At 40.4% G+C, this 23346-nt stretch overlaps 1 protein-coding gene across 1 annotated transcript; it reads right to left on the bottom strand.

Moving 5' to 3' along the window:
- Window positions 1-12760: 12760 nt before the first annotated feature.
- LOC139732145 (uncharacterized protein F54H12.2-like) lies at window positions 12761-14092 on the bottom strand. Its single transcript, XM_071643017.1, has one exon. The coding sequence runs from the start codon at window positions 14090-14092 to the stop codon at window positions 12761-12763; it is 1332 nt and encodes a 443-aa protein (XP_071499118.1).
- Between the last annotated feature and the right edge of the window lie 9254 nt (window positions 14093-23346).

Below are 23346 nucleotides of genomic sequence, written 5' to 3' on the forward strand. Positions count from 1 at the left end.
ACATCATGAATAAGATAAATGTATTTGTTCTTTACCTCTGATGGTAACTAAACACAATACATTCTCTTGTACTAAGAGTAATAAACTACTGTAATTTAGTATTATTTTCCTCAGTAAGCCGTGTCCTACAAGTTGTACAATTTGAACAACTCTGTATCAACTTGCCCTTAAAAGAATGGTAACGACCAAACTTCCATCAAGACCTGATCATTAATGCATAATGAAGTAAAGATGAAATAATGTGAGTTGTGACAATTGGGCTCTATAGCCCTACCAGTTATCCCCCTCCCTATAAAGTTGCCCAATAGGACCACCCTGGTAACTGTCATGGGCACCTAAAATATTCCTTACCTCTGAGAGTATCTGAATGCTACACACATCTTGGTTGCATACTAAATCTGGATCAGTGGAAAACACAAAATGCTGTCGACATTATGTCTGAAGCCTTTAGGTGGTTGTAAAGTTTGAGAGATGAATCTCCTAATTTTTTTTTCTTTTTTTCCCCATTATGACGCCTCATGACATATGACCTGTCAGTGCACAATTTGCATTCCCAAACCTTCCATATGTAGAAATTAGCAAAGCGAACACAAAGTCTGAGTTCTAAAGTTTTCTAGAACACAGATTTTGAAGACTTCAACAGGCCACATGGCTGAGCTTCAGACTTACTCTATAAACCTCATGACGTCAATAAGTCAATCTCTACCATGTACCTCAGTCTTTACTCTTCCTTTACCCTCAAAGAAGTCTACCAACACGGCATCTGCGAACCTCATCACTTTGTTAGACCGACACCTTTCTACATCAGCCGCTGCACATACGGCAGGTTTTGGAATGTCGCTCGTGGTTCATGTTCATTTTGTGCAATCAGCCCCGATCTAAGCTATGGCCTTGATGACATGCATTACACAGAGAAATACTACCGCTCCCTTTCTTGAGCCTTTATGATGGTATCTGTCATCTACGGATAAAGATTTGAGGTTTTTTGAAGCACTTTACTGATGATGGACGTGCACTTTGATGGATTATCGGGGAAATGCAAATCAAGTAGACTCTGAGGAGCTTACAGATGTCTTACAAATGTACAAGCTATATCCTAATGATGGATTCCCTCTAGGCGACGAAGTCAAAATGCTAATCTGTTCTCGGGGCACTTACATACACATGGTCATCTAATTTGAACATGATGCATGTCAGTCATGCGCAAATTTTGATTTAAAAGAAAACAAAAAACAAAACCTACTTCAAGATCTGGCTGTAAGCAGTTGGTACCCAGGTTGCCAGCTCCCCTTAAGCATTCAATGTTTTCTCAGCAGTTACTTTAACACAAACCAAATCAAATCAAATTAATTCAAGTCAATGTCCATAATTCCAGGGCAAATTCTAAAGGCAATGGAACAAGAGTAGTATAGGTGTACGTATAGCGTCATAAAAATATGATTCATATTTCTATTGTTCTAGAACAAAAGAAATATGAAAAGACAAAAGAATTATGAATTATGAAATATGGATTATGATATGATTTATGATAAAAAGATGGATTATGATATGATTTATGATAAAAATATGGATTATGATATGATTTAAGATAAAAAGATGGATTATGATATGAATTATGATAAATCGATGAATTATGATAATAGATATGAATTATGGATATTTACATAACAATAGAAATTGGAAAGAACAAAAGAATGTATGAAATATGAAAAATGAAAGATGAATATTCATGAGATATGAATTATAGATATGAACGATGAATGATGATTATGAAATATGAATATTTATGGATCGATATGAAATATGAAGAATGAATTATGAAAAATATGCTATTGTTTTAAGAATCCGCATCATTGTTTCATCATATTCTTTTGTTCTCACATCGAGAGATATTTTCGAAGGCAATGGTCGAAATGGTCATAATGACGATTGCAATCGTATTCATGACATTTGTTTGTTTGATGACGTCACTCCGACAAGTTCGGACCTGTCCTCTGACCAACGCTCGCCCGATCGATAACAAAAGAACTTTAAAAATAAAGAAATACATAAAAATGGGACTCGAGCCCGTGACGAGTTCGGACGTGCCCTCTGACCGCCGCTTGCGCAATCAAAGACAAAAGAACTTATAAAATAAAGAAATACATAAAAATGGGACTCGAGCCCGTAACGAGTTCGGACATGCTCTCTGACCGATCCTTGCACAATCACAGGGTAATGTATACAAAATGGAGAAATACATAATGACAACAGAAATATTAAAAAGTATGACATCATCGCATAACTTTGGAAAGCGACGTACAGTTACTAAGAATAGTTTCGGAATGGGGATATAAAAACTCAGCTCCGAAAAGAACGGAGCATTCGAATACCCTGAAGGAATTGCTACGTGAAAAGCTGTCAACATGTTCTCATACTACGGCAATGCCTACGATACTCGTTCAACGGCAGCACTGCCAGGCATGGATAACGAAGCCAGCAGAGGTGAGCTTCAAATAGACACTATGGCCAACTCCGAACCAGTCGGGATAATGGAACAAGAACAACGTCGCGATCGTGATTTTAGGGGAGATGGCAATACAATCAACGCGTCTGGAAATGGACAAATTGACAAAGACAAGACAGCGTCTGGAACCGACGAGGCAGGTGTCTGGAACACGAGCAAAATGGGTACAAATTGTGATGGCTACGACGTATGCAAATTCCCCATTAACACAACGCCGAAGAAAATCAGATACGTAACGGTCAAAGTCTTCAAGGAAAATGTCTACGTTGATATCCGAGAATTTTTCACATTGGGAGGCAAGCATTTTCCAACCAAAAAAGGCATAACGCTACCGGTCGACGATTTCAAAAAGCTGCAAATGATATCAAAGATCCTGAACGCTGCTATCTACCGTGCACGCTACCAACAGCGCTGAAATTGTCCCGATAGCCGTCAACTAGACCGTCTGATTCAACGTCAACTAAGAGAGATCCATAATGGGAATGCGTCGAAGGAGGTGCAAATGCTTTCAAAGAGTTTGGACACCGCCTTCTACTGTCCGGCAGTGAGCGTTACATACAACACAACGTGTCTGGACTTGACCTTTGATGCGTCGAGACTGTTTCTTTCAAACATCATCAACTTCGTCTAGCCTTATTATGTGAAGGGACTATCCATTATGAAACGTAATCCTTCATTCCTTTGAAGTTTTGCCTATAAATAGGGAAATCACCATCAACTAAGCAGTTTCGAGAGCCAACTCGAGGGATTGTGGTCATGCCGTTGCTCTTATAGCTGAGAACCATGTCTTCTCAAGAGTCACAGTCTCATTCTCAGAGAACCTCTAATTTCATTTCACAGTTAAAGAGTTTGTTGAGTTCAGCGTATAATTCGTTAACTAGCTCGCAAGTACAGACAACCGTCGACAAGGCCGTTGCCGAACTACAAGGCCATCTCCATTCTCCAGCCACTCCAAAGGGTCGAGAAAAGTCATCCTCGGTAAGTGAACGCAATACTAATCATTCGAGAGATGTGGGTTTAGATAATAGTAGGAGCGGGAGTTCCCCGAATGTCCCTGCCAACCAAGATATTCCGGGCCCGTCTCATCACCAAGGCCCTGGCACAAATTACAAAAGAAATCCTCGCGATGCACCGCCACCGCCGGTGAATTACTTTTCTTCGAGCGATGAGGAAATGTTTTCTTCTCCCGAAACGAAAAAGAATTCAAATAGGAAACGTTCAGGAAGCATTGGGAATCAGAGAGGGGGGAACGTGCAAAAGAGGGGTAAAAAACGGGTCAAGAGATCTTCCGAGAAAAATGAAGAGGGAAACCCAAAAAAGAAAAAATCGAAAGAAAATCACATTCCAGTGGAAGAGAATGAAGAAGACATGTTTTCGGACATTTCAGCTTCACTTCCCTCATCCCCCACTTGGGAATTCATAGATCAAAGAATGTCTAAGAGATTTGGGGTGAGGGAAGTGTGGTATGACTTCAAAGCAAACACAAAAGGTATTTCTAACATACGGGATATGATTGACTACATTCGCTCATCGCTCGATGAACTGAAATCCTTACTCGTGTCTAACACTTCAGAGCGCGATTACATGCGTCTCGTATTAGTTTCGGAACAACTCAACGTTCCGATCGCTTTCCCTTGGGCCCTGGTAAGAGATTTTGACGTAGAACTGATTCTAGAACGAATCGAGCAAGTGTTGAATAGCAACCAAGACTTTTTCATCAGTCCGGGATTCACTATAAGATTCCATCATGTGGTGAATCCCGCCGGTGGACGGGCGTCGAAATTCGACGGCCTTCCATCGCGTCTCGCGGCCCTCAAGAAGAAGTCGATAATCACAGTGCCGAGGGACGAAGATAACCTATGCTTTGCAAAGGCAATTGTCATTGCAAAACTGCGAAAAGAAAACGATAGGAGATACAGACTGTGGTCAAGAAATGACCGTAATACCACGACAAGACTCCGAAATGAGGCGCGGGAATTACACAGGTTGGCAGGGGTACCTGAGGGAGAAGTAGATCATTCACAGTATGACTCCTTTCAAAAAGTGCTCCTTCCAAAGTACAAACTGGTCATTTATAGAGGACGATATGAAGAAGCGTTAATCTACAGCGGTCCTCAGGCTTCTGATACCATTTATCTCTATCTGTCAGACCGTCATTACGACGTGGTTGCCAATCCATCGGCGTTCCTGTGCTCCAAATTTGTTTGCGACGAATGTCACGAAACATATCGCGATCCCAGATATCACGAGTGTTGCCACATGTGTCGCGATTGTCAATCGACCGATTGTGATCGCGATAGCTTTGGTGAAACCGATCGCACGCTAGTATGCGAGAAATGTAACATGACGTTTCTAACCGTGAAATGCTTTCGAGCACATACTGTGAAATTATTCAACGGTAAAACAGCTTGTCAGAGGAATTTCAAATGTAACAAATGCAACAAGGTCTTTGACACGGATCTTGTTGATGGCGATTCCAAGAAACACAATTGCAACGAAATGAAATGCAATGTTTGTAAGCTTGTGGTCGACGGAAGGTATCACGATTGCTACATGCAAGTGACGAAAGAGAGTCCCTTCCACTCAAAAAACGTCAAGAAAAGTGAATCAAACCCTCCTCAACAAGATCAAAAGTGTGAAAGTTCTGAAAGTGACTCGCAGTCCCAAGACAGAAAAGCTAAGAAATCTCCTACCAAGTATATATTCTTTGATTTTGAGTGTACTCAAGAGACAGGATTACACATACCAAATTACGTGCACGCAACATGGGAATGCACGAATTGCATGGATAGGGAAATGTCGGCAGACACCTGCTGCGAACGATGCGGCCCTCCCGAAGACCGTGCCATAACATTTCAGGGAGCGAATACCCTTGATCTTTTCACAAACTGGTTGTTTTCTATGGAAAATCACAACTCGGTAGCAATCGCACATAACTCAAAGGCGTATGATTCGTATTTCTTACTAAACAAACTAATAGAACAAGGGATCGAACCCCACGTAGTGATGAATGGCGCTCAGATCATAAGTCTCGAAACACGGGAGCCAAAAATTAAGGTTAAAGACTCTTTAAATTTCTTTCAGATGCGGTTGGCAAAACTGCCCAAAACATTTGGCTTGCAGGAAATGAAGAAAGGTTATTTTCCCCATTTTTTCAACACTCCCGATAATGCCAATTATGTAGGACCACTGCCAGACAAACGTTTCTATGGCGTGGATTCCATGATGAAAGCAGACCGAGAACAGTTTAATGCTTGGTACGATGAGCTCGCGCTAGCCAATTATGTCTTTAACTTTCAGGAGGAAATAAAAGCCTACTGCGAGAGTGATGTCAATATCTTGCACCAAAGCTGCAAGATATTTAGAAGACACTTCAAAAGTGTGAGCGCAACAGAGGCTAATCCCGAAGGAATAGATCCATTCATGCGCTGTCTGACGCTTCCCAGCGCGTGCAATCTTTTGTTTCGAACGAACTACCTTAAGCCCAAGACAATCGCGCTCATTCCCCAGGAAGGGTATGGAAAGGGGAAAAGACAGTCCTCCTTAGCCGGAGAGTGGCTTCATTTTGAGGCACAGCTTTCAGGATTTCACATCCGACATAGTTTCAATGGTGGGGAAAGAAAAGCACACGGACGTTTCGTAGATGGCTATGCCGAAAAAGATGATGAAAAACATGTTTGGGAGTTTCTCGGGTGCTTTTATCACGGGTGTCGCGAATGTTACGGTCCCAGTGTCGAAAACCCAAAGCTAGGCAAAGCAATGGGTGTACTGTTTAATGAATCCATGAAACGTCTTGATGCGCTCAAAGAGAATGGATATATTGTACACTATATTTGGGAATGCGAATGGAAACAATTGCGCCAAATGGCTGATGTACATCCACACATTGCACACCTTCAAATGGCTTTTAATCAACAATTAAATCCACGTGACTCGTTCTATGGCGGGAGAACTGGAGGGTGTTCGCTCTTCTACGAGGCGAAGCCCGAAGAAAAAATCCTTTACTATGATTTCACCAGTCTTTATCCCTTTATCAATAAGTTCGGCAAATATCCTGTCGGCCATCCCAGAATTATCTATTCTAACTTCCCTTCACTGTCTCGAATTTTTGGACTCGTCAAATGTAAAATATTACCTCCTAGACGTCTGTTTCATCCAGTGCTCCCCCATCGCTCAGGGGGTAAACTTACTTTCCCTCTATGCAGGACCTGTGCAGACACCTTGAATCAGGGGCCCTGCAAGCACGCAGATAGGGAGCGTGAGTTAGAAGGCGTGTGGGTATCGGAGGAACTGAAAAAAGCTGTAGAGATGGGGTATACGCAACTCCGAATGATCGAAGTATGGCACTTTGACAGGTATACAGTGTACGATCCCAAAACAAGAACGGGAGGACTGTTTGCGCAGTATATAGACAGCTTTATGAAAATAAAGCAGGAAGCCTCAGGCTACCCCGCCCATGCCAGTACTGAAGAAGAACGTGAAAAATACATTCGAGATTATTTGGCCCATGAGGGAATTCAATTAGACTCTAAAAACATCGCGAAAAACCCCGGTTTACGCGCCATTGCCAAGGGCATTGTTAATGTGCTGTGGGGGAAATTTGCTGAGAGACCAAATCTGAAACAAACGCGCTTTGTCAAAACCAGCGCTGAGTTGTTAGATTTCTTAAAGGATCGCACTATCGAATTACAAGACATTCTCGTTCTAAACGACGACATGGTAGAAATTCATTTCAATCAAGCCGAAGGCTTCGTGGACCACAACGTCAACACAAATATCATAATAGCCAGTTTCACGACGGCATTGGCGCGACTGAAATTGTATTCTGTCTTGCAGAGGCTGAACGATAGGGTCTTGTATTACGACACTGATAGTGTAGTCTTTAGAACAGACCCAACAGTACAACATCACGACCCCAAAACCGGCGATTTCGTTGGTGACTTGACGGATGAACTTGGTGAAGGCGAGTTCATTCAAACCTGGCTTTGCGGTGGTCCTAAGAACTATAGTTATCGCACCAACAAAGGCAACACCGTGTGTAAGGTGCGTGGATTTACCTTGAACGAGGCAAACTCCCTCGTTATAAACCATGACTCTATGCGCGAATTGATACAAGGTGAACCGGGATGTCTGAAGACTATTGTGGAAAATAGAATTCTCAGAGACGTAAAAAGCAAGTCCGTGTACACTTCCGAGAGAAAAAAAGACTACAGGGTAGTCTTCACGAAACGAGTTAGATTACCAGGTGGCACGACACTGCCTTATGGACACGCGGACATTCCTCGCTTATAAAGACCTCAATGTGTCTAATTGCCAATCATTCGCTGTTTATACATTGTCGCAGAAGGTGGTACTTTCTCATCAGCTCTGTACCTACCGCTGGCATTGTCGTTGCTAGGAAATCATGGATAAGTCGCGCGCATCATATATGTCCACAGTGCTCAGAAATGTACTGAAAAGTACCAATGCTGGTACAAATGTATTTTGTTTGGCGCTTTTTGTATTTCTCTTCTTTCTATTGTTTTATCTCGAGTCTTTGCTCACTAGAGATGCCCATTTGTCAAATGGAACGGATGGGTTTGATTTTTCCTTAAATAAAACTGACGTTATCCCCGATGTCAGTTCTTTCGCGGGCGCTTGATTGCAGCGCATTATACCGTTATGTTGCTCTTGAATATACCGCGTAGTTTTAACAGTTTGCTTCATATCGTCGTCTTATTCTTTTAAGAAACTTAACTGAACCCACATCTCACGTATGATAGAGTATTCCGTTCACTTACTTCGTTTGACATTTGCTCTAATTTCATTTACAGAACTTAATATCTTATTGTGTTATTCATATAGCTATATTTGTACTATTTGATGCCGTTAATTACAATGGATGCCCGACTCAAACATAGTTTTTCATGTATGGTGGTCGGACCGAGTTTTTCAGGGAAAACCGAATTCGTGAAAAGATTACTGAAAAATGCCTCGGAAATGATCGATCAACCTCCTCGCAAAATTATATGGTTTTACGGGGAGTATCAACCGTGTTACGCGGCAATGACACGATCCTTTCCGAATATTGAATTTCATGAAAATTTACCAGCAGATTTCAATGATTTGACCGACCCCTCCCGACCAGTGTTATTTGTCATCGATGATTTAATGGATGTGGCTGGTGATGACAAGAGAGTAGCCGCCTTGTTTACTAAAGGTTGTCATCATAGAAACGCGAGCGTTATTTATATCACTCAAAATCTCTTTCATCGTGGAAAGGAGTCTAGGACTATTTCATTAAACACGCAGTACTACGCTTTATTCAAAAATTGTAGAGACAAACAACAAATTGCTTGTTTAGCTAAACAGATGTATCCCTCGAAAACAAAGTTTTTTCAAGAGGCATTTATGGACGCCACAGCCGATAAATGGGGTTATTTATTCGTAGACCTTAAACCAGACACGCCGGAAGAATTTCGTCTCAGAACGAAAATATTTCCCGGTGAAGTTCAATATGTATATGTTCCTAAGATATAAATTGTCGCGTTCGTGTATTAAGTCATTTATTAGTTAAAAATGTCGCGCCGAGTGAAGACCCACGCAGTCCTGCTCAAGACCCTCGCACACTGCTCTCCTGATCAACGGAAACTTCTCATCAAGACAGCTAACAAGAACTTCATTGACGCCATCTGTGAATGTGTTTTGAACGTGATCTGCGGTAATGTCAAGCTGTCGCAATCCCACAAGAAAACTTTGACTAAGCACAAGCGAAAACTCCGTAAATTAGCGGATCGTCGTACATCTCTGGCAGAGAGAAAACGAATCTTAAACCAACGCGGAGGATTCATTGGTCTCATTGCCAGGTTGATCACGCCTGTACTCGGAACTCTCGCTTCTAACCTCTTTGCATCGCCAAAGTAGACACTGTATAGAGGTACCGCGTTGATAATGGAGAATGCGCGCAAGATGGTGCTTGTGCCACAAACTATGCTTCATTCTCTCAAAAGTCAATCTTCATCACCTACAGAGCAGCGAATCAACGAATTGGACGATCAGATTCGTTCGGTGTTGGACAGGCCCGATCTACCAGAGTATGACAAGGCGTTGTTGTATTCGCAATACTTACAGCGGTTTTTGAAAGCGACGGACAACGTTAAGAAGCCATTGTCTATTGAAGTCGTTAGCGACAGCTCAAGAGACAATGACAGCACGCATCTAGTAACTCATGGACAGAGGGTCGCGCCAAAATCTGAGGACGCAGTGGAGCGTGACATCTTGCAGCACGTGCCTAAGAATTTTGTGAAAAGAGCTTCGCAGTTGCTGGAAAAGATGAAAAGGTGCGACGATGTGGGATGGACGGACAAAGGGGAGCTGATTGTGAGCGGGGAAAGTGTGCCTGGCAGTAACATTTGCGACTTAATGTACGACATTTTCAGAGAGCGAAGTGGTTATATTCCTACTGGTAGTGAACATTTTATTCGTGCGCTGGCTCGTTTGAACATTCCAGAGACTGCGTTGACCAATCTCAGCCGACGTGACCAACTTCAACGTGTTAAGAGGGGGAAAGATTTGGAGACCCCGATTCATCGTCGTTTAGATTCTCCAGACCCCAAAATGTACACAACCCCTACTACAACTAAAAGTTATACACGTACAAGGCGTACAAGAGCTAGTGATGCTAATGGTTCTCAAACCCCAAAGTGGCAATCTTTTTAAAATACGGCTTAAACGGTATGACCACAATCCTCGTTAACCCGAGCTGTTCTCGTTAATTCGTGTAATGATTTTATTGTATGTTAATTTACTACTCTTCTATTTCAAACAGTTATGTACAATTTTAAATAGTAGCCCTTACCATTATGATCTGCGTGTTGATCTAGGTGGGTGTTGAAGTACGCCATCGATGTTGCGTATGGGGTGATATGAAAGTGTGTACACAAGCATTTACATACTTAATATGTATCATTATATTTTACGAACGATGATTTTTTGATTGTATTAACGTTAACATCGTTACATATCCCCAACCAATTATTTCATCAGGTGACCCGCAATGTGTATATAAGATTGTACGGTCTATGTTCAGATGTGAAGGAGTGTATACATACATAATATTCTGTTTGAATGTATTTGAAATTTTGATGCTAGCTGTTCTTTTGAATTTGTCCGCATGATATAGCGATTGACTATACTATCTTAACGTTTCTCCACTTCAACATTTCATCGTCTGAACATTTCGACTAGTTGCTATGTAAATATTGTAAATATAAGTTCGCGTGACGTTTGATTTTATCTGTGGTGTTTACCGAATGTGTCATACATTTTATCTCCTGGCGTAGTTGTACATAATATGTCTTACTTCATGAAACGATGTAAATAGTCAAATCCTGCCTGGTTTATGCATTAGTACATTCAGTGGTGAAAGTAGTTGTTTTTATTATTATTCGTAGTTAATTCCATAAAGACCGTCATATTGTACATATATCCACCACTTCGACGTTTCGTCGATTCGTCATTTTGTCATTTCGTCATTTCGTCATTTCGTCATTTCGTCATTTCGTCATTTCGTCATTTCGTCATTTCGTCATTTCGTCATTTCGTCATTTCGCTGTTTTAAATCTGTGCATGTAACGCATGCAAATTTCTTTTTTTTTTAATGTCTGTTTACCTAGAATTAATAACTTTGACGAAACGGAAATACACTGTAAAATGTCTCACGCAGATTCTGCAGATTGATGACTACATCACCTCAATGGTTTATAAGTTGTTAATTATTCTTTCATCACCATGTATGATTTAAGCCATGCTTGAACATCGAAACATAATTGAATAATGTATTGTATTTTTTATATGAGGAATAGTTCTTTACGTATCCAGTGGAAATGTATATAGTTTGTTCGTTGCACGGTGTAATGATTTTTTTCTCACAATCACAAAACGTAGAAGGAAGCAAAGAAAAACAAGTACAACAAGGAGTAATTTATTTACATATTTATAGTCTGTTGTTTTATTGGAGAAAATAAAACGGGTACCACGTACAATATTCTTACGATACAAAACGCACTCGTTACATCTTATTTTTGTTTTGTCCTGTGTGATATGTGTTATACAGCGTGACTGAGGAAAAGAGAAGCGAGAAAGAAAACGAAGAGCGAAAGAGAAAATGAGACATATACTCGTAACGAAAATAACAAAGTGTGTATTACTATGAAGAACGAAACCCAGCCCAAGTTTAATCTATATATATATATATATATATATATATATATAGGTTACCTAATTTTACAAAGTATTCAAGCGGTTGTTACGCTAGGTACGCTAACCTAAGTAATATATGGTCTATGAATTGTAAATGATAATATATTCCATTGGTAACAAACTGTCACAATCACTCAACGTTTCGACATAAAGGTACAAACTTAATTCTCTTATTTTCAAACTAGCTTTCCCAGACATGAAAGAACATATATTCATGATTTGGAGTTATATGATATATATATATATATATATATATATATATATATAATAAAAGAGAGAGAGAGTGAGGGAGTGAGAGAGAGAGAGAGAGTGAGAGAAAAAAGGTAATAGTACAGGCTTGCACATACGATATATACAAATTACTACTAAGTTAAATACTGTTAGATATCTAGCAATCCACATCAAGAGAGAAGTTTACACTACGTTATACACGCTATTACAATATCTTCTTACAAACTATCGAAGCTACGTGCGATTTGTAATAGAGTAAAAGATGTATCATGAACACGATGGGAAACATCAGAACGTCGATTAAACCAATCATTCACTCTCTTATCATTTCTCGTATAATCCTTGCCAAACACATTTAATACACTTCGAGTTGTTTGACCCCCTACTCGTTTCGTCACGTAATAGATACAATATTGTCCGCAAACTGTGGATACAGTTCCTTGTAGCCGTTTGGAATTAGAGGACCATGCCGAGGCATTATTGTCCAAAAACTTTACAAAGTCAAGACTGTAAGTTAAGGGTTCATATCCGTAAGAGTCAAAGAATTCGCCTTTTCCGTTGCAAAAGTAGAAAGCCACCCAGTGTGTTCCTGGTTTATCGCTAGGATCGGTATTCGCGATGAAGCACTGCTTCGCCCCACTAATTGATCGCGGTAGACAATTTGACGCATATACTCCTTTGAAATAGGGCTTGACAATAGGATCGTTCTCTAAGAAACGTTGAATCTGCGATGTATCCATAGTCGATTAGAATATTTCGGCAGTCGGTTGTCCGGAAGAGGTTTTATTGGTAATCGTAGATGATGTTTCTGCTTTTATCAATCTGAATCAGTCCCTGTCCTTCCGAGTAGACGATACAGTTGACGGTGTTTGGAATGGCCACGTCGAATTGTAGCTCTAAGCGCAGATTTCCTTGCTTGATGAGATTCAAGTGACATCCGTCAGATAGGTCGGGCGTGAGGTCGAATGCAAAAAGGGTATAACCTTCGCAGTATTCTTCTCGATTGATGTTAATTCCCTTGTCTACAAACAGTCGGTTGGTTCCCATGAATAGTGAATTGTAAGCGTGAATGTAACTTTGTCCAGCTCCCGCTGCAAAGCTAGGACGTAATGGTCTCATCGGCACCGTTTCTCCGTCAATAGTGAGGGAGATGAAGTTGAGGCGTAAATGTTTAAAGTTGAAGGGGTTCTTGCCAAAAGTACCGTTAAAGGCGTCTGTGTCAACGAATCCTACGACCACCCGATTTGGTAACTGTCCGTGAAATAGATTGTCTTTATTAATCGACATGCTTCCTGCAGGAATGGAAAAGGACTTCACGTCTACTTTGTTGACGGGGTATTTCGCGGTTGTCTTCTCCAAGGCCTTGGCGTGGTTTAACATGATGGTAGGACTGGTCTTTACTCTGCGAACGTAGAGGGCAGCAGATTCTATTTTAATTTTATATCGGGCATTCTCCGTCGAAGACAGAAGACAAAATGCGTCTTTGCTACGATTTAACTTGATTTTCAAATCAACCCCCGGGAGTAACAGTCTTTCTTGAAAAAAAATGTCGGCGTAAATCGGACCAAGTAGAGAAAGTAATTTACTCTCGACGATGAATCCATGTCTTTTCGCCAGACCGGGATTAGCTTCTGCAGAGCTTGCCAGCGGGTTAACGACATCCATTTCCCCCGCTTTGTCCTTGTAATATAGCTGTTGAGTGAGTTGAGACTCTTTGGTCTCTCCTCCATAGTGCAGCAGAGATTCGATGTACGCTCTGTAAGGGTATGTATTCGACGGCTGAGACACTAGTTTTTCATTGAGCATGATATCAACTTGTGCAAAGAGAGATGGGAGAAACAGGTTTACGGGACCAACTGGGGCATCAGCTGGTAAAGCCGTGTTATCATTGTTCGTAACTTTGACTGTCACTTGAAGCATGGTCTGAGAGAGGTCCAAGTATTCTTCCGACGTGCCGGACACGTTGAATTCAATGGGCCCTTCATCGGTGATGCTGCTAACGGGGTGATATTCTACCCATGGTCCTTTGACGATGCTCATTTGAGTGTGTGGTACCGTGAACAAATCCAATTCGGACTTGCAGCAGACATCGCTCTTGTCGTGTAGAAGCGCCATGTTCAGCAAAGACAGCAAGGAGTGTATGAGACTGGTAAACGAATAGTCCGAATTAATCGAAGATGTCGCGCAAGCGAGCTCTTTTCGCTGGAGAATTTCGAGACCGAATGATACGCTTCCTTCCTCGCCTCCTTCTTTTAACTCTTCCTACAACTACTAATCGCGCTCCTCCAGTCTGATTCCCAATTTTTTTCTTTACTGCTCGAACAGTCTTTGAGGCCAGGTGTTTTCCCGCCCGAGCCACATTTTTTCTAGTTGCGCTTTTAAAAGATTGTCCGTTGATGGTGTCCTGAACAATGTTCATGCCTGTATGCATAGCTTCTTTTCCCAAAGCAACAGCCCCTCTTTTTAAGAGAGGAGTTGCGACTTTGAAGAGCCCCTTCACCAGACTACCCAGCCCGTGTCCTCTCTGCATGGATGCCCCGCGAAAGACGGGTAATCCCGAGCCATATTGGTCGTGAAAAATCCTTGCCGGTGCGCGAAATACCACCATAGTTGGACGTATCGCTGTGTAAATTTAGCGTCCAGCTAGTTCGTAGAGCGCTCTCTAAAGTGTAACTTCACGATCACTTTCCCGCGTTCAAATGGTACCACTTCACCCGATTCGGTTGTTAATATAATCTCTATCGTTTCAAAATTGTAAAGCTTAAGAGGGACGTAATGCGGAGTGATATAGGTATTGACGATATTATCGCGATCCTTGTCCGGAATGACTGCTATCGTCCTCAGTAAAGGTACAGCAGCGTCACCTACGTGTTGAAACTGAACGATATCAGAATAGACATAAAATGTATGAAATTTCATGTGTACATCCATTGGCATGGGACTCAGTGTTGATTCCGTGAGATGGCATTCCCCTTCAAACCCGAGCATCATAGCCAAACCACAGGGAATGAGGAGCGCCGTATTTCCTTCTAATCGGATGAAACATTTTCGTTGGGTCCTCTTGTAATAAAATGTGATGCTTTTACGTAATTTTCTCCGGAACTGTTCGTTGATCGAGTCAATGAGTTCCTCTCCAGAATTATAATATCCCGCAGGAATCTCAATTTTTTTCATCAATGGAACAGCGTCGTCCTCTACTTCATTATCGTAAATAGTGAGGGTGTTGTTATCATGTCGTACATTATACCACGTGCACTGAAATTGAACTTCTGCCAACCCCACCTCGTAATCTTCGTTGAGTGAGAGAGGTGCGTGAAGCCGCGTTGTAAACTGACACGTTTTGTTATTTGGATAGTACGACATGGAACTATTACTGGGCAGCGTCACGTAAAATTGAGAAGCCATGTTCGATCAGCCTCTTCTCCTTTGTTCAAAGCGAAGAATGATAACGAGAGTAACGTGAATCGTGTTTTTAACGCATAGTTAAGTGTCGAACCCAACTATCAAATTCTTTGCCATACCCTGACCAACGAACTAGGTATTCTTTCTGCCATTGCGCATGCGCGTGCGTAAAACCTTGTCCACGTTGTAAGTAGTCTCCTTGTCTTTCGAAACTCTTATCAATTCCTTTCATAGAACGTACCCTTCACTCGTTCCCCGTTGTAATCCTTTATTCTGTAGACAGGTACCCTCCTATTGACGCGGGAGCTGATTGTAAAGACCTCCCTCGAAAAATTTGCTTCGTAACCCTTTTCGAACTTTAGTTTGCTTTTACTAATACGAACTTGATCTCCGATTTCATACTTGAATCGTGGAGCTTTACGCTTCTTCCCTCGCATTGCCCTACCGTAGAGACTTTTTATGGCACGCTTTTGATTCTCAATATTCACGTCTTTTGGTTTCATGCCGATACTAGAATGAATGGTGTTGTTATAGCCTTTGACAAAATCTTTTATTACACCGAGATACCTGTAAGTGTTTTTGAATGTGAAGAAGCGCCACATTTTGTTCGCAGCGTTCTATTGAATCGTTCAGCAACGCTGGCTTTGGTTTCATTTTCTGTTGTGTAGAAGTGAATGCCTTCTTTCTCGAGATATTTCTGAAAATGTCTGTTTGTGAATTCCGAACCTTTGTCTGTATGTAGCATTACAGGCACTCGGCCCTCTTTCAAGATGCTTTCGAATGCCCCGACAATTCTTTCTCGCCGGTGCGTGCATTGAATACGCATCTTGTTTCGTTAACCAGTCTCTGACACCCTGCAAGCTCGCTTTTTCAGTTTCCACCTCTCTCACCGCATTCCACAACTTACTGACACCACCGAAACTAGCTGGATGTTGAGGATCGTAATAGATTTCCTCTAACGCTCTCTCAAATGAATTAGACATTATCGTCTCAGCAACCACACACTGCAGAAGCAAACATCAGAAATGGCATTCCTTTCACATTGCAATGACATTAAAAGGCATCAATGATAGACAATGGTAACGAGTAAAAAAAAATCATTTGAAAATGAAACGCATCATTTATTGTACACGCAGACACACAGTGCAAGCGAATTTCGTTGCTTGATCAATTCACATTCTATTAACATCTACATTCCATACATTATACAACATATACAGACAAAAAATGTAAAACGTTATCGCGACATTAGTCCAACAGTCATTTTCGGAAGCGTGTTCCGACCAGCGCACTTTGTAGCACGAATTGCGCGCGAAATTCCTCTTTCCGCTCGTCCGGTATGCAGGCATATTGGTAGATGTTGACAAAATAGCATAGAGCCATCAGCGAACGTTTGTACTTGTTGGGATGATTGGGGTTCTCTATACAATTTTTGAGCAGGGCCTCTATACAATCGTCGAACCTCTCATTGCCTCGAAGCTTGATTCGTCGCACACGGGAAAATTGTTCCTCGCTTGCAATTGTCCGACATGCGCGTAAGATTGTCTCGGTGTCTACGGCGTGAAAGTCGGAAGGAAATGTGTCCTTTATCACCGTTAATAGCAGTCGTTCGTCTAAAGCACGTTCCACTGAGGGTCCGTCAAGACAATGTCGGGCAGGCCGGTCTCGAGCCCCAAGGCCCTGTAGACCACTCTCACAGCGGCCTCTATCCCCTCCACGTGTCTCCCTATGTTGACTCTTCTTTGTTCCAGCTGCTGTTGAGTCTCTCCCCTCAGAATAAATTTGATGTACTCCAGGAAAAAACCGCACTCGACGAGATCTGGTCTCATCCAGAGCACCCTGCCAACGTAAGGGTACACTCTCTCCACAGTCATTGGGTCCAAATGATGAACCGCCTGGAACACTTTGCGCTGTGGATCTTCGGGAGTACCGTCTATTGGAGAATCTGGCACGTTTTGCACCCGTTTCAAGACTTCGATGAGAGTTAGATACTCCGTCAACATCAGCAAGTCCACCTTCTCCACCGTCCTCTGCATTTCGGGACACCAGGTGTTGGCGATATTCGGCTGAGACATTCTGTAACATGTGATGCTCTCGGAAGGTTTCAAATTGAAATGTGTCCCTCTCGCATGTTCTTCGAGTTTTTATTCTTTTGCTTTGCAAAGGACGCCACCATCTCTTTGAATATGTATGAGGCATCTATTGTTTTATGCAGGACGAGTCCGAACCCGTCACTGGCTCCAGGTCCAGTTTATGTATTTCTTTATTTAAAAATTCTTTTGTCTTCGCTCGCGTACAAGCGTGGGTCAGAGGACAAGTCCGAACTTATCGTGAACTTGAGGTCCAGTCTTATGTATTTCTTTGTTTTTCTAGTCTTTTGTCTTTGAGTGTGCGAGCGTCGGTCTGAGGACAAGTCCGAACTTATCGTGAACTTGAGGTCCAGTCTTATGTATTTCTTTGTTTTTCCAGTCTTTTGTCTTTAAGTCCCCGAGCGTTGGTCAGTGGACACGCCCTGACTTTTGTCTTCGATTGCGCAAGCATTGCGCAAGCGTCGGTCAGAGGACACGCCCCCATTTTTATGTATTTCTTTGTTTTTTAAAGTTCTTTTGTTTTCGATCGGGCGAGCGTCGGTCAGAGGACAGGTCCGAACTTGTCGGAGTGACGTCATCAAACAAACAAATGTCATGAATACGATTGCAATCGTCATTATGACCATTTCGACCATTGCCTTCGAAAATATCTCTCGATGTGAGAACAAAAGAATATGATGAAACAATGATGCGGATTCTTAAAACAATAGCATATTTTTCATAATTCATTCTTCATATTTCATATCGATCCATAAATATTCATATTTCATAATCATCATTCATCGTTCATATCTATAATTCATATCTCATGAATATTCATCTTTCATTTTTCATATTTCATACATTCTTTTGTTCTTTCCAATTTCTATTGTTATGTAAATATCCATAATTCATATCTATTATCATAATTCATCGATTTATCATAATTCATATCATAATCCATCTTTTTATCATAAATCATATCATAATCCATATTTTTATCATAAATCATATCATAATCCATCTTTTTATCATAAATCATATCATAATCCATATTTCATAATTCATAATTCTTTTGTCTTTTCATATTTCTTTTGTTCTAGAACAATAGAAATATGAATCATATTTTTATGACGCTATACGTACACCTATACTACTAACAAGAAACTTACCTAGCTTGTGGTAGATTAAAATAAAGTGGTATAATTCAACTTCTCACACTTTGGGTAAAACAAAATCAGCAATACATTATACTTTTAATTTTCTGCAGATGGCATGATATCAATAGGACCAACTTTCAAGTCTCTGGATTTGTTTATAAAGATAATGCACACACTTTTAATAGGTTGATTGCATCATTGTCTTTTTTAATTTTTCAAGCCTCATATTGGTGAATGGACCCTCTCTTAGCATGGGTGACATACAAGGTTGGTTCACAATGAGCTGGTATAATTTCCGAGTTAACTAAAAGTTAGCTCCTTTGAAGGTAGCTAACTCTGATGATACATGCATAGTAGCTCCCCAAGGGAGACCAAGACCAAGACCTTTGAAAAGGGGGGGGGGGGGGGGGGACTGTGAGAACACTCTCAAAGTTAGCTACTACAATTAACTTTAAACCACCAGTTTTCTTGCAGTGCAGTCATGGGTAGCATACAAAGGTTTTTTTTTTTAAACAAAAGTATTTCAGAATTATTACTGTGACACACAAGTCTCTTGGTAAAGTCTTCATACAATGTAGGCTTTCAAGTAAGTATAACCAATAACAGACAATAATAAACATGCAGTGATCTATTTTGCATAATTTAGAAAGTTGTCGAAATGACAGTAAAATTGTTGTACCGTCCCGGGAACAATGGAATGGGCCACTTGTATGAAATTTTCAGTTGCTAAAGGGTTAATAAGAAAGTGAGGTGCACTGCAGCTGCAAAACCTTGTTTCCAATGATGATAATTACATTGAAAACACAACTTAGCAACAGACATGGCTGATTAATTACCCCAAGGGCCAGCCGCTGCTAGATACCTAGACGTTCACAATACAAAGAAATGTTGCCAGAACAAAGTAATCAGTACAATCAGCAGTATCAGAGCAAAATGGCCGCCTTCCTTAGATGCAACGTATCAACAAAAAACAAAAAAAGTACTTTGAATAAGAGAGAGTGCCACAGTCCAAATGTACGACATAATGATGTAAATGAATAGATGGGAAAACCGAAGCACGGCTAAGTCGCAAACCTCTCATCAATTTGCAGATGTCAAAAACTGAGGTTGACGTCTGCGCACACAATGTGTTTGTTCGCAGAATCAAATGTGTTGGACGGTCAGTGCATCCTACTTCTTCAATCACTGATGATAAAGTTGCATGCAGGAGAACTGTTATGATATCCACTTCCTTAGAAGGGAATTTCAGTGCGGTTGAAAGTTGGTCTGAAAAGAAGGAGTAAAATCTTCTTAGCACAACAATGAAAATTTGATCAAAATCGGATGAAACATACGGCAAATTACAATGTGTATGACATTTTGAGGTTTCGCTAATTTTTCAGGAATTTTTCTTAAATAGTCGATATGAATAAATGCAAATAGTGAAGAAATGATGTATTCCCCTCACAACTTGCCACAGATCTATTAAAAAAAAAAATTGTCTTATTTCCGGTTTTTCATTCAAACACAATTATGCCCAGTCTCAAATCCTGATATATCTAACTGATCATTTTTCTAAAGCCATTCATCGAGGAATAACATCATGTTTTCCACTTCAATTTAACAGAAACATTGAATTTTTGTCATTTTTTTTTCACTTGATCAATGGAAATTTGAGAAGCGATGACATCATCACCTCACTCATTTTCACATTTATATCAACTGTACAAGAACTGTTAGGGGCAGAAATTAGCCAAACTTAACAATTTCATAACATCCAAAATTTTCATCCTATTCTGATCAATTTTTTTTAAAGATCTAACTCTTTCTTATCAGACTAAATAATTCATAACTGGACTGGAACTCCTCTTTAAAAAGAACTGACATCCACACACAGACAAACAAAAAACAACAGCAAACAACCACCAAACTTGCAGGTACAATCTTGTTCGTTGGTCTCATTGAAGCATGGTACATTTACACTTGATGCAATTATTACCACATGTATACTGCAAAAACAAACATGTGATCGTACATGACCCTCCTTGGCATTCTTATGGTTTAAGATAATACATCAGTTCATCAAAAAATACATCAGTTCCTTAATGATAGTTTTTGAAGTTCCCATACTATACGTGCAAGGTACCATCATGCCTCTAAATCAAATACTTCCAATGCATTCAGTACGAATGATATAAATGGGAAACTCAACTTAATGGAAAAGTCATCTGGGATATGTTATGGATGATAAAACAGAGCGAAATAAAAGTAGACATTAACTGATGGCAATCAATCAAGAACAAACATGTAAAACAGGACCTGTACTTAGGTTAAATCACACTTTGAAAAATATTATTCATTATATTCCTTTGACATACGACCTATATAACTTGGCATCCCGGGGATTAGATAGCTCATCGAGAAAGCTTTAAATGCCATCCGGACTTGACAATGCGAGTTGGAGTTTTCAGGAGATGCAAAAAGCCGCCCTGCATCGCGGCTGACTGCTTAGTATCACAACGTTCTGTGTTCCTGAATTGCATTTTTGTGGAGATCAGCGGAAAAATGGAGTATTCATGGACCACAAGTTAACTGATCTGCATAGTGATCGATAGAGGTAGATGATTTTTTTTTTTTTAGTCCCTTGCACTGAAGTAAATCTGAAAAGGTGATCTGAAAAAATGGGGCATTATCATTAAAGGGATATTCATATTTCTTGCAGTTTATCAATAAATTGCTACTGCATTATATGCCATATGGGATGTTCTTATTCTTACTAATTTCCCGAGTCAAACTATGCCAAAGAAGGGAAAGAATGAAATGCAAAAAAAAATAATGATAATAATAAATAATTAAATAAATAAATTTAAAAAACGGGAAATTGTCATCTTTTTTAAAGGAATGATGGTTATTGATGATACTCATTTTATCACCTGGCTCTCAAGTAAGAATTTTACCACTTGCAGGATTTTCTTTCAAATCACATATTTGTAAATCATTATGCTTTCAAAATATGTGGAACATAAGAGTTTTGATTACTGAGTACCATGCAAACTCTGCTATATATTAGGTTCATGTGTACAGGAAGGCCACCTTGAATGTGACATCTTCAGTAGATGTGGAGTCATAATACAATTTGCTAAGTAGGGAAAATTTGTAAACCCATTTTCGTGAATCTCCATGGTAATAGAGTAAAATTTCCAGAGGTTTGCCACCATGATGGCCAATTTCATCAGAATCTTATTAGTTGGCTCATTACAACAGGGTTTCTCCATATATAATCAACCAAAACCTAAAACAACAGTGATAACCTTGTTATGCAGAACATGGCAAATCATGCTCACTACAATCATTCGTCTGAATAAATAATACAAATACAATACCGAAACTTTTTCTGCTTGCAAAAATGAATATAGAGGCGAGAGCCCATTACATCACACGGGCATGTGGCTTTTATTTCTACGTGCCTAACAGTGAGTCCTAGTAGCCCCTGGCAACAGGGCGATTAGGATTTTAACAGCCTTATAATTGGCATGGGGGAGCAGCAATAGAGGATCACCACTCCTGTCAGCTCCAAAAGGGGCCCCGCCTTCACATCTACCCTCAAGTCTTGGTAAGGGTCTTCAACTCACTGTCCACCCTACAAGGAACTAAAAGTTGCAAAAAGATCATTTTTTCTGTAGTAGTGGTACAAATGTTGTAACTTTGCTTTAAATGTTGTCAGGCCATCCATCATTGCAATATTGAATACCAGTATCAATGAGCAAGAATGAAATTGCGGATTTTCTTCAGCTTAAAGAAAAAAGAAAATGTTCAGCCTTGTGTACAGTCTGCTTTTAAGTACAATCTTATCACCCCTTTGCAATGACACAGAGCTGATAGAGCTACAAGACCCCGACCTGCTCCAATACATTAGTGTGTCAAGGCACCCTTGCCTCACAAACATTTCACACCTGAAAAGGCACATTTCCTTAAGTGAGTCACAAGGGGGAAGTAGGGGAGTTCACATCCACTTCTACCCCTCCAGGGAATTACGGCAGTTAACACATTTCCTTGTCAATGGAACCTGCATGCAGTGAAACTGTGCTATCTTACTTGTTTGACTACATTTGCTTGCAGTAAATGTAGGTCTGCAAAGGGGCACATTCTTGCTATATATCAAAAGAATCTTCACCAAGGGAGTAGGGTCTTTTTCACCGAGCGAGTAGGGTCTTTTTCTTGTCACTAGATATAACCTGTAGCCTCTTGCTTGAATTTACCTCTAGCATTAATCATAACATTGCCCCTTCTTGTACACAATGTTAAAGGACCAGTTGTATAGACAATGACTGCATTGTCAAATTAACTGGTTATACACAGATTGTATTTCTCTCATTTCGTTGTCTTCTGTCACACAACTCTTGGAATTTTGGGTGTGTCCTTTGTCACAAATGTACACACTAGTAATTATGTACATGTATGATGTACTGTATGCATGGCTGTTTTAATGTGTATGTACACAGGTTGACCAGATTAATGGAGAACATTCTATGTGGTATAGATATAGTACATACAGGCTGATCAGATCAGTGGAGAATTTTCTAGGTGGTATACAATATAGCTATACAGTACATGCATGTAACAGGAAAAACATTATAGCTCACTCAATCTAGAATGATTTCACCCATTCCAGAATTTTCTGGGAAGTGCTTACATGTTTGGCTGAGTGAGGCACTGTCCCTGTAGCCCAATGTGATTGGTAGTTATTCTTGGCAATGAT

The sequence above is a fragment of the Diadema antillarum genome, unplaced genomic scaffold, assembly GCF_040938485.1.
Source record: "Diadema antillarum isolate AM-2024a unplaced genomic scaffold, OU_Dant_1.0 seq00000400_RagTag, whole genome shotgun sequence".
Lineage (NCBI taxonomy): Eukaryota > Metazoa > Echinodermata > Echinoidea > Diadematoida > Diadematidae > Diadema > Diadema antillarum.

Coding starts and splice junctions, on each gene's coding strand:
- LOC139732145 (XM_071643017.1), bottom strand. CDS start 14,092: ATGGCGCTTCTACACGACAAGAGCGATGTCTGCTGCAAGTCCGAATTG.